Source organism: Mus caroli, unplaced genomic scaffold, assembly GCF_978045245.1.
Source record: "Mus caroli unplaced genomic scaffold, Mus_caroli_1 scaffold_5, whole genome shotgun sequence".
NCBI lineage: Eukaryota > Metazoa > Chordata > Mammalia > Rodentia > Muridae > Mus > Mus caroli.
The window spans coordinates 117,193,008-117,205,803 of NW_028227260.1; the positions used below are offsets into that span (position 1 = coordinate 117,193,008).

General features: G+C 42.6%; 1 protein-coding gene across 1 annotated transcript; it reads left to right on the plus strand.

The window, feature by feature from the left end:
- The first annotated feature begins 945 nt into the window (after positions 1–945).
- Positions 946–4,981, plus strand: LOC147004773 (paired box protein Pax-3-A-like). The gene is made up of 4 exons (XM_085837747.1): positions 946–1,012; positions 1,176–1,587; positions 3,113–3,158; positions 4,931–4,981. The coding sequence occupies exons 1-4, from the start codon at positions 946–948 to the stop codon at positions 4,979–4,981; spliced, it is 576 nt and encodes a 191-aa protein (XP_085693873.1).
- The last annotated feature ends 7,815 nt before the right edge of the window (positions 4,982–12,796 follow it).

Sequence of the window (12,796 nt, forward strand, 5' to 3'; positions counted from 1 at the left end):
TATTACAACAACTACTACTAAATATATACATATATATATTCATACACACATACATACATATGCATACATATGTACACACACACAACCTCACACACACACATATTTGACCAGAACATGGGAAAATGTGGCTGACATAGGATGAATCTGACTACATCCCAATATAGGATCTGTTTGAATGACAGTTCCAGGATGTGTGTGTGTCCAAGACAAATGTGAGGAAGTTCAGCACAGGTATGACAATTCTAACAGCTTTTACAAGCACTTATCAAAGCCTGAGAGTAATTCTAACACCTCTCCAGTAGCCCTGGCGAAGGTGAGTCCTCTGCTCTGTCTGCTAAGCCAGCAGAGCCTACAATTATGTCCAGCCTCCCATAAAGGCCGACCTGGAAGCACGATACACTACGTGAACTCCACTTTCTGTGAAAGCCCTAAGAAGAACTTCCCAGATAGAATCATTCGTTTATATCCGGTCTCTGCCGCGGACCGGGGACGAAATGTGGAGAAATAGATCAAGCGGTATTGTCCACACATTTCCGCAAGGCCTCCGGAGCTACTGGGGAATCTTTTCTTACTCCCTGCAAATGGGTTCCCTCAGTGGACTGCCATTTCTTCCCTTGGAAGATAATTAAGCAAGGCAGGAGGACTCAGCTAAGATGCAAAGTGGAAGCCCCTTCTATACCTAAATTGCGAAGATGAGCCATCATTTCCTTTTAGTAATTCTTGCTCAGGTAACCTTCCCACTGTCCTCAGTTTTGCAGCCTGGAGTTCAGCCGCAGCAACAGGAGGACAACCAGAAGGCAGGACACACTACCATAATTGGATATATGCTAAATTAGAGGATGGGGCCTGGAGGTGTGGAAGCAGACCATTGGTGGGTTAGAAGCTCTACTTCCGGAATTGTTGGGGGCTGTACCAGTGAATAGCGACTTCCAAGGCTTTACAGACATGGAGCATCAAAGCATCAATTACCTGCTTGATGTGGGACCTGAGGAGGATGAGGAAAATGCGAAAGGTCAGTGAGTGATGGGAAGGGTGGGTTGACGATATCCACGAGCAGAGGAGCGTCCCATATAGGACTGAACTGGAGCTGGGCGCCACAGGCTTTGCCCTGACTCCATGACACCTCCGCACCAGCCTAGGCCCTGAAGCCTGGTTTTTCCATTTCCCCACTTAAGGTGTGAAGACTCTGATGGGCTCCCTGGCTGGAGAGGGAAGAAACGAGGGAGAGAGTGGACGGGGCCTGCCTGGGTCTGGAGCCTCAGCAGAGGAAGGATACAGAGCAGGAGAATTAAGTGAAGGTGGGCCTGCTGCTGGTGCTGCAGGCCTCATGGATAACAGCAACCAAGAGGACCTTGGTGCCACTGGCTGTGCCCAGGAGAAGGAGAAGCAGCCAGAGGAGCCAGTCCCTGATTACATGGGGGATTTGGCAAATGTAAAGCCCGTGTCAGAGCCGTGGTCCACTGTTAATCCTGTGAGAGTGTTGGTGCCCGAATTCCGCCACCGTCGGAAACACAGCTTCACCTTGCAGCAACTACAAGAGCTGGAGAGCACCTTCCAGTGCAGTCACTACATCAGCACTACAGAGGCGTGAGTACATTGTCTAGCTTGCATCAGTTGGATGGGGGAATGAAGTTATGCCCAGAGAGTTTCTCCTGCTTCCTGTCCCCTTCTTGTCCACCTTTTATTTTATTTTACATGTACATATTTATTTAAGTCTCTCTCTCTCTCTCTCTCTCTCTCTCTCTCTCTCTCTCTCTCTCTCTCTGTGTGTGTGTGTGTGTGTGTGAGAGAGAGAGAGAGAGAGAGAGAGAATGGACATGCTGTGCTTTTGTGTGCATGTTAACAAGACTGCATATCTGGAGGCTGATGACAGCTTTTGGGAGTTGTTTCTTATTTTCCTCCTGTGAACCCTGGGTTTTGAACTCAGGCATGCAGGCTATCACCTTTACCATCCAGCTACAGTAGTGAGCACCAGGCCAGCCTCAGCTGCAGAGTGCAAGGCTATCTTTAAATTATTAAACCAATAAAGCCAACAAAGCAAAAGCAAGAGCAAACAGACAACTACCAGCAGCAACAGGCTGAATGAGAACGAGGCAATACATGTCTGTAAGCCCAGTACTTGGCCAGTAGATCCCAAGTTCAAAGTTATCTCAGTTATGTAATGAGCCCCATGCCAGGCCCTTCTCCATTAGGCCATTTGTGTTGTGATTGATAGCATACTCCACCGTATGTTTTCTGGTTGGTTGGTTGGTTGGTTGTTCCTGGCAGGGGTGGAGGAGGTGTGTTCAGAGGTCCTCTTCTGATTTTTGGTCCAAGATCTCACTGTGTAGCATGGCTTCCTGGAACTTGTAGGGAGCTCAGGCCTCAGATTTCAAATGTATTTGTAATCCAGGACTGTGCGGTCAGTGTGGTGAGGTTTTCTTATACTCATTTCCTGTATGCTGTGACTTCTAATACTTCCTTACCCATAGTGGAAGAGGATTCAGCAGGGTAAAGGCATTTGCTATGAGAACCTGAGGTCCATTCAGAGGACACACATAGAAGATCACTCCCTCACGCTGTCCTCTTACATCTGCATGTGCAATAGGGACACATGCACACACTACAAAATAAATTTAAACAAGAAATGTGATATTTCATTTTTCAGGTAATCAGCGATTGGAGTACCTCATTCTTAAGTGAATAATAAAAAATTTTGGATGCTTTCCATTAAGCTTCTTCCTTGGAGTTTCCTTTTATCCTGACAGAACACTTTGTTTTTCCTGTTGGCGTTTGTTTTGTAGTTTTTGTCTTGTTTTGAGTTGTTTTGTTTGTGGTAGCCTCTCCTGTTCCACTGTCACATGCATTAGGAACATTTCTTTGGAAGGTTTTACTGTCTTCATTAGTGCTTTAAAACTTGCTTATTACAGACATGCTTGGGTTTGCACATCTATTAATACTAACTTGGTAATCAAATGCTACCTGTACTGTTTGCTCTAAGCACCTCAAAATTTTCAAGGTGATGATCAGAGAAAATATGAATTGAGACAAACCATTCAAAACAATGATAAAATATTCCTCTCGAATTTTATTTCACATATTCATAATTCTTTTTATCTTTTTTTAACTGTAGAAAACGTCTGGCAAGTTCCATGGGTGTGAGTGAAGCCAAAGTGCAGGTCAGTCCACACACAAAGCTGTTTGGTAGGACAGCCATTCTGGAACCTGGTGCATTTGTAGGTCCTTCTGGTTCTCTCAGTAGAATTGTGTTGCCTTTGATAACATGTCCAAACCATGGTTGAAATGACTTTTTGACGATTTATCTCTAGTTTTTTAATGTATGTTTGGGCAAGTGTGTATGTGTCGCACGTTCATGCCATATGTGTGTGGCTGATCAAGGAAGCCAGGAGAGGGCATATATTTCACGTATATGCCGGACGGACACGTATTTATAAGCAGCACAAATGGTCCTAGGAGCTAAACTCAAGTCCTCTACAAGACCAACAAGCAAGAACCACTAGACCATCACTCTAAACCAAGCAATATGGCTTTTGAGATTCTGTGGTCTTTGTGGGTAGAAAATGGAATAAGAAAGCCCTACTCCTCAGGAATGGCTCATTTCCTGGAGACACAAACTTCTTAAGGAACAAAGAATTGTACCAAGCTTGTTTTCACTAAGTGCATATATATATCACATACATGTATCCTGTGGGTAAATCATTATATGCATTTTAACTTAGAAAGTGTGTACACATTATGTGTAAAATAGATGTATTCTGTATAGATGTGTAGCATTTATATATGCACATTAAAATCATATATATGTGTGTGTATATATGTATATATAAAGAAATATTAACATATTGTCAGACTAGTATACTTTTGTGTATATATGTGCGTATGAGTTTTTTGAGGGAGAGAGTTTCTCTGTGTAGCCCTCCCTGTCCTAAACTCACTCTGTAGAATAGGCTGGCCTCAAACTCACAGAGATCCTCCTGCCTGTGCCTCCCTAGTGCTTAAGTTGAATATGTGTGCCACAATGACCTGGCCAATCCTAGTGCTCTAGGGAGTAACACTATGGTTGTGACATATGAATTATGCAAAATGATATAGCTAGGGCGTCCCTGAAACTATTTGTAAAAAATATTCATAAATTATATCCTTAGAGTCTGAATAGGGGGGAGGTAATAATTCACAGGTCAAATCCACATAACTAATTAAAATTTAGCTAAACAGAAACTTATGGAAATGGAGAAAATATCAAGTCAAAAACCCAACTTGCCTGTTTTGTTCGTTCTTTGATCCCTTTGTATGTGTTTTGACCATATTTATCCTGTTCCCCATAAACCTTTGTGTCCTCTAATTTTTAATAATACATCGAGACTAATTTGTGCTGCTCAAATATATATGTGTGTGTGTGTGTGTATATATATACCCTGATGTACCATGAAAAACACTGTTTTCTTGTGGTCATACACAGTCTCTTTCCATCCTCTTTGCCATATGATCTCTGAGCCTTGGAAGGAGGACATATGGTATATATGTTCTATTTTGGGATGAGAATTCTCCAATCTCCTTTTTTCTATGCCTTGATCAGTAGAAGATCTCTATGTCGATCACTTCTCAAAGTAGTATTTTCTCTGATGAGAGCCGAGAACTGCACTAAATAGAATGATACAACATTAGTTGTCAGGTTAATGTTATGCCTACATGGCAGAGTAATAGGAAGGGGGTCGCCCCCTAGGACTTGTCTAGTTACAGGTTCTTGGCCTTCATAATGGTGCCAGGTGTAGGTTTCAGAGTGTGGAGTAGAACCTGAATTCAAATGGACACTACTTGATTACTACAATTAGGAAAAGAATACTGTAGATTCTGGTTTTTAATAAGTTCTTCAACTATAATCCTAGTGGTTTACTCCTGTCTCCCAATTCCTTTTTCCCAATGACTTTAGGAATGGTTTTTGAAGAGGAGAGAAAAATACAGGAGTTATAAGAGGCTGTAAATGCTCAGAAGTCCTCTTCCTGCATCCCGGAGCATCTCTCTCTGAAGGCTGTGGAGAAGCCCCAGGGAGCCACCCATGCTCAAAAGCCATAGCCAGATGATGTTGTGGGTTCAAAGCCCTGTTAAACACTGTTATCTCCTCAATACTAGTATTTCAATAAAGAGCTGAATTCTCAATATACTTATTTTGTGCTTCTTCTGAGATTGTTAGGATACATATCTCATATCAGGTAAATGCCATTTAAACACAAGAAGAACTGTTTCCAGGAGGTAACATCTGTGCATCACAGTCAGTAAGCCCTGTGTGTTACAGGCACTTTAAAACATCCTTAGTAGCAGTACCCTGACCCAAGTGTTCCTGTTTGTCACCCCCTCTTACTGTTCTCACCATGACTCTTATCCCATGCAAATTTAAAAGAGAGATGATGCAGGACCCAAAGAGAAACAGCAGTCTCTTCCAAACACAGGTGATGCATGCCACGCTGGCCCCCTCTCAAGATTTCACTCCAGCCCTGAACTCTGACAGAAACTTCATTTGAGACAACCCACAGGGTTCACAGGACACAAGCCATGAAGTAGGAAGTACATTCCTCTCAATTATTTTCCTTGCCTTCGTTTTTTTCTGTGAACGTTTGGGGCCATATGTGGCATGAGACAGCAGTTAATTCTGTCTCAGGTCTTAGGTTTAGCTTCCACCATCATGCTGTTATTACACACTTAGTCCCTCAGCCCTTGTATTTCCAACAAAGAGCTGAGTTCTCAATATATCTGTTTCAAGTGTCTTCTGAGACCTCTAAGGAATATGTCTAAATTACCAAGGCAATGTCATTGAATCAGACAAGACAGATGTGACTTTTCTTGGTTCTGATAGTTCAGAGGTTCTCCACTTTCCGTGCAAATATTTCTTTCTCTTCCATTCATTTAAAAAACACGATGAAATATTTAAAATGAGCATGAAGGAAAGCAGTGGTACAAACAGTGGAGTCCTTCCATTGGGAAGTGAGGGTAGAAACAACAAGTGGCCAGGACCTGGCCACAACACTTGAGAAGTGGACCTTTAAATTAAGTGGCCCGAGTTGGCCACACAGTAAGTTCAAGAACACCCTGCATGCACTAAATGAGGCCTCCATCTCACTTTTAAATGTGGGACTGGGAAATGGGTCAGTAGGGAAAGTGACTGCCAGCCATTAGGAAGACATGATTGTGACTCCCAACATAGACATAAAACAGTAGCATATATTTTAGTCTGGGTTCTGAGACAGGAAAAGATGCTCCAAAGAGGGTGCTGGTCATCCTGCCTAGCTTTAACTGTGGGCTTAAGGTTTAGAGACAGAATGTGATCCAGAAGAGGCTAACATAGGGCTGGCTAGAGAGATGTCTCTGCAGTAAGATTACATGCTGCTCTTGCAGAGGGCCTAAGCTTGAACCCCAGCACACACAACAGACAGTCACAATGGCATGTAACTCAGGCTCCATGTGATCTGACACTCTTCTGGATTTTACAGCCATATGTGCACAAACCACACTCAGGCACACATATGTTCACATGATGGATAAATAAAAATCAAGAGGCTGGAGAGTATGTACTTGTCTTCCAGAGGACTCAGACAGACTCCTGTCTACCTCCTGCACCAGGAGGTTCACAACCACCTCTCACTTCAGCTCCACGAAACACAACAGTCTGCCTCTGTAGGCATCTGCACACACACACACACATACACACACACACACACACACACACACACACACACACACACACACACCTGAACACACACGTGCACACTTGCCGTTAAAATACCAAAGATTAATTTTAAAAACTTACAATAATATGCAAAGTGCTAGAAGTTGTTGCTCAATGTTGACCTCTGCCCAGTCTTGTGAACAGATGGGTTCCCACCTGGAAAATACATATGTAAACACACGCACAGATGACACGTGCATAGGGTGAAAGTTGTTTTTAATTAAAAGAGGAAAGTCAGTCATGGATTCAGATTGATACACTAATCTTTTAATACTTCCACTATAAATGTTGTAAAAAAAAGTTAATGGAATTTATAACAAAGGACTTAGAGGAACTCAAGGGAAAAGTGTTGACAAAGGATATCAAACTGTTTTCCAGATAACAAATAGAAATTCACAGGAAATGAAAAGTAAAAATAAAAATTCTATAAATAAAAAATAACATAAGGACTCATGAGGTAGCTGTGAACATAAAATATCTTCCCAGCAGTTCTAAGGACCTGATTTCCATAACCAGGACCCACACAATGGGAGGACAGTTGTCCTGTGATATTGACATAGGAACCACTGCTCCCTCCCCTCAGCAATAAATAAATGAATTGAAAGTATATATCCTAACAGCATTATTAATAAAGACAAATAACTTCATTGAATAAAAATCACTGGAGCAGCCAATAAGAGAACTGCATAGTCTTGAAGATGGGCAGTTCAGAGTACTCAGTCTGAGGAATGGAAATAAGAGAAGAGGGTAGTCTTGAAGATGGGCAGTTGAGCGTACTCAGTCTGAGGAATGGAAATAATAGAAGAGGGTAGTCTTGAAGATGGGCAGTTGAGAGTACCCAGTCTGAGGAATGAAGATGAAAATATTCAAAGTATTAGGAAGTGTGGGAAATGGATGTGTAGGGAGAGTGGGCAAAAGTACCTTAGGAAAAGAAAAATATAGGGGTTAACAGGATGCATCCATGGTAAAGATGCTTGCATCCAAGCTTGGTGTCCTGAGTTTGGTGCCCAGGTTCCTCACAGTAAGACAGAACTGATTCCCACAGGTTGTCCTATGGTTTGTGGGTATGTGCCATGGCATACATCCCATAATATAAGTAAAATATGAATTTAAAAAGAAAAATTGGGAGAACACCTGAGTATAATGCCCAAGAGATGAGAACATCTGGAGGAAGGGGAAAATGACCACTTGTAGAAATAATGGCAAAATGTGTAAATACTGCAAACCCTCCACCAGTAGCCAAGGAAAAAGCCTAACCTAATTAAAGTACCCAAAACTTGATATTTACACCAAGACTCTCCTGCTCCTGATACAGAAAAGGATTGCTTGACAACAGCAGCAAAGAGAAAGCGCCTTATGCAAAGGCACGTAAATATAAGGCATAGCACCCTCGTGAACATCGGGGCCAGGAACTACTGTGAACAGCATATTTAAGGCAGTGAAATGAACCTTTAAAGCCCCGTGGGTGGATGTTTCCAGATGTGACACGAACAAGTATTCAAAAAGGACAGAGGATGGAAGCAATTGCCATTATCCCAGAAACCAGGAGGAGGAAGCAGGGGGAACGGATTAAGATTCTGGAGATGCCTACACAACAGTGTCTCAAAAATATTTTTTAGGAATTTCATAAATTCATTCTTTTTAATAGCTGAGTAGTACTCCATTGTGTAAATGTACCACATTTTCTGTATCCATTCCTCTGTTGAGGGACATCTGTGTCCTTTCCAGGTTTTGGCTATTACAAATAAGGCTGCTCTGAACAAAGTGGGGCATGTGTCCTTCTTACCAGTTGGAACATCTTCTGGATATATGCCCAGGAGAGGTACTGTGGGATCCTCCAGTAGTACCATGTTCAATTTTCTGAGGAACCGCCAGACTGATTTCCAGAGTGGTTGTACAAGCTTGCAATCCCACCAACAATGGAGGAGTGCTCCTCTTTCTCCACATCCTCACCAGCATCTGCTGTCACCTGAATTTTTGATCTTAGCCATTCTGACTGGTGTGAGGTGGAATCTCAGGGTGTTTCGATTTGCATTTCCCTGATGATTAAGGATGCGGAACATTTTTTCAGGTGCTTATCAGCCATTCAGTATTCCTCAGATGAGAATTCTTTGTTTAGCTCTGAGCCCCATTTTTTAATGGGGTTATTTGATTTTCTGTAGTCCACCTTCTTGACTTCTTTATATATATATATTGGATATTAGTCCCCTATCTTGTTTAGGATCTGTAAAGATCTTTTCCCAATCTGTTGGTGGCCTTTTTGTCTTATTGATGGTGTCTTTTGCCTTGCAGAAGCTTTGTGATTTCATGAGGTCCCATTTGTGGATTCTCGATTTTACTGCTCAGGCCATTGCTGTTCTATTCAGGAATTTTTCCCCTGTGCCAATCTCTTCGAGGCTTTTTCCCACTTTCTCCTCTATAAGTTTTACTGTCTCTGGTTTTATGTGGAGTTCCTTGATCCACTTAGATTTGACCTTAGCACAAGGAGATAGGAATGGATCCATTTGCATTCTTCTACTTGATAATTGCCAGTTGTGCCAGCACCATTTGTTGAAAATGCTGTCTTTTTTCCACTGGATGGTTTTAGCTCCCTTGTCAAAGATCAAGTGACCATAGGTGTGTGGGTTCAGTTCTGGGTCTTCAATTCTATTACTTTGGTCTTCTTGTCTGTCGGTATACCATTACCATGCAGTTTTTATCACAATTGCTCTGTAGTACAGCTTTAGGTCACACATGGTTATTCCACTAGAGGTTCTTTTATCATTCAGAAGAGTTTTTGCTTTGGACCTGGAGGGCATCATCCTTATTGAGGCACCGCAATCACTAAAGTACTCAGATGATATGTACTCACTGACAAGTGGATATTAGCCCAGAAACTTAGAATACCCAAGATATAAGATACAATTTACTAAACGCATGAAACTCAAGAAGAAAGAAGACCAAAGTGTAGATACTTTGCCCCTTCTTAGAATTGGGAACAAAACATCCATGGAAGAAGTCACAGAGACAAAGTTTGGAGCTGAGACAAAAGGATGGACCATCTAGAGACTGCCATACCCGGGGTTCCATCCCATAATCGGCCTCCAAACGCTGTCACCATTGCATACATAAGCAAGTTTTTCTGAAAGGACCCTGATATAGCTGTTTCTTGTGAGGCTATGCCGGGGCCTGGCAAACACAGATGTGGATTCTCACAGTCAGCTATTGGATGGAAGACAGGGCCCCCCAATGGAGGATCTAGAGAAAGTACCCAAGGAGCTAAAGGGAACTGCAACCCTATAGGTGGAACTACAATATGAACTAACCAGTACCCCCAGAGCTCGTGTCTCTAGCTGCATATGTATCAGAAGATGGCCTGGTCGTCTATCACTGTGAAGAGAGGCCCCTTGGTCTTGCAAATTTTATATGCCTCAATACGGGTAATGTCAGGGACAAGAATTGGGAGGGTTGGGTAGGAGAGTGGGGGAGAGGGACTCAGGGACATTTGGGATAACATTTGAAATGTTAACGAAGAAAATACCTAATTAAAAAAATAAAATATAAATTATATAAATTATAAAAATACAAATAAATGTAAGCCAAAAAGATATTTCTTAAAGGAGGGACATAGAATGACAATATCAAGTGAGAGATAGGCAGTTCTAAAGCAATATAGATAGCAGTATATTATTTTAATAATGTATAATAAAAATAGAGTGTCCTAAGGAAAGGAAAACTCACTATAATAAATCACAATAGATAAAGTGGATGTTCTAACCACAAGCACCAATATACATAATGTTTACAAACAGACAGGGAATATTCTCCAGATAGATTACAGAATAAGTGAAAATACTTGTCAGTAAATTTTAAAAATTAAAGCAGGCTCTATGCACACTTCATAACTGTAGATGGCAGAATCATAAATGGGAAAAATGGTTGTCTATTTTTAGAAAGAGTGTCATTTTCTATTTGTAGATGCGGTCATATGTCCCTCTCTGAACACAAACTCACTCTGTACACTAGAGGGACTGTGGCATCTACCTCCTCACAGGATAGCATTACAATGCAGTTCAGAGATTATGTGACTTTAAGTATGCTAGGTAAGGACAATGCAATTGACCTACAACCCTATCCCTGAAATGTATGTCTTTACTGTTTTGACTAGACTAGGTCTAGAAAAAACAATTCTCTTGTGCTTGACACAGCAATGATGGGATTTAGAGCAAAGAGGGAAGAAAAACTAGGAAAGATAAACATGTAGGCTTCGTTGTGAGGTAGTTATCAGAGCTATGAGGTAAGTCTTACTCAAGGAGAACTCCAGGGCTCCAGGATATTCCCACCCTAAACAAGGGACAGTGTGGAAACATGATAGTGGTGCAGGGCCTTCTATTTTAAGAGTGACCAGTACATGTTGGCAAAATGTGGCTGCATTGGGATGAGTCTGACCACATACCAACACAGGGTCTGCTTGACGGACAGTTCTGAGATAGAGACCAAGATATAAAAGCCTGCTTTCTCAGAGAAGACATTAGAAGTGTGTGTGTGTGTGTGTGTGTGTGTGTGTCTGTGTGTCTGTGTGTGTATCTTCGAGACAAATGTGACGAAGCTCAGCACAGGTATCACAATTCTCATTGCTTTTACCAGTACTTACCAAAACTTGACAGTACTACTAACCTACCCCCAACCCCTGCCCCAGGAGCCCTGGGGAAGTTGTGCCCTCTGATCGTTCTTCTGATCCACCAGGACCAGTAAGTCTACCCAAGCTTCTGTAAAAAGAGCATGGAAGCACAACAGGCTCTGTCTTAGCTACCCTCCTATTTAACTGGTGGCCTGCTTAGAGTTTCAGAGGGTGAATGCACAATCATGATGGCAGGAAGCACGGCAGCAGGTAGGCAGGCATGGCCCTAGAGGAGTAGTTGGGAGCTTGTCTCTTTTTCACCAACATGCTCTCAAGGGGGGGAGGGGTATTAATTTGGAATGGTGTGGGCCTTTAAAACCTGAAAGCCCACCCCCAACAATTTGCCTCTTCCCACAAGGCCACACCTCCACTAAAAAGGCTATACTCCCCAATCCTTCCCAAGTACTTCCACCAACTGGAGACCTAGAATTCAAATATATGTGTCTATAGGCAGTCATTCTCATTCAAACCACCACAGGATCTAAGTTCACTTTCTGTGACAGCCCAAAGGAAGAGGCCTCCTAGATAATCACATTGATGTAATTTCTTTTCTCTGCCACCTCTCAGGGAATCAATGTGGAGCACTAGACCAAGAGGTAGTTCTACAGATATTTTCCTCAAGGGCTCCAGAGTTACTGGGAGATATTTTCTTGTTCCCCACAACTTGGCTTCTACAATTGACCACCATCCCCTCGGTAGGAAGAAAATACACTATGGTCAGAGAAGTCAGCTGAGATGCAGCTTCAAAGGTCATTTCTGCATCTCTACTTCCTCGAGGTTTGTGCCCTCCCTGAAAACGTACCATGCTCATCCCAGCACCAAACTCCTCTCCCCAGAGCACGTCAGGGTGAGCACCTAATGGTGCTCATTATAGCACCTCTGGGCTCCTACCTCACCATAGCAACAGGTGATGAGCATGAAGCCAGAACGTTCCATCTATAACTGGATACATAGTGACGTGGAACAGGCTGTAAGAAATCTCTTCCAGGTCAACGGTTACCGCTCTGCACTACTACCGGAACTACATCAGGATTACCACAGAGCTTCAAGATCAGTCTTGGATGTGAGTCTAAAATGGAGAGCACCCAAGGTATGGAGTGTTAAAACATCAAGTACTTGTTCAATTGGGTAGTATATGAGGATGAGGGTACAGGAGATGGTCAGTATGTAGCTGGAATGGTCAGTAGGTAGGAGGAAGAGCGATGTAACTATCTCCCTGAGAGACATGGAGGTGGCTCGGGAGGCATGACCAGACTGTCGCCATGGGCGGCTGGCATCCCTGCGACTTGTTGCCTACTTTAGGCGGCAAGGTTGACTTTTCTCCATTTTTCCACCTCCAGGCACCATGGTTTTTCCAGCTGAAGAGGGAAGAAATGAGGAAGATACAGGACAGATCGAGTCGGCATTGAGAGCCA

Excerpts from the sequence above, each read along its gene's own strand:
- LOC147004773 (XM_085837747.1), top strand. The coding sequence starts at position 946 with ATGGAGCATCAAAGCATCAATTACCTGCTTGATGTGGGACCTGAGGAG. Across the intron at positions 1,013-1,175 it reads GGATGAGGAAAATGCGAAAG|GTGTGAAGACTCTGATGGGC; the intron begins GTCAGTGAGTGA and ends TCCCCACTTAAG. Across the intron at positions 1,588-3,112 it reads TACATCAGCACTACAGAGGC|AAAACGTCTGGCAAGTTCCA; the intron begins GTGAGTACATTG and ends TTTTAACTGTAG.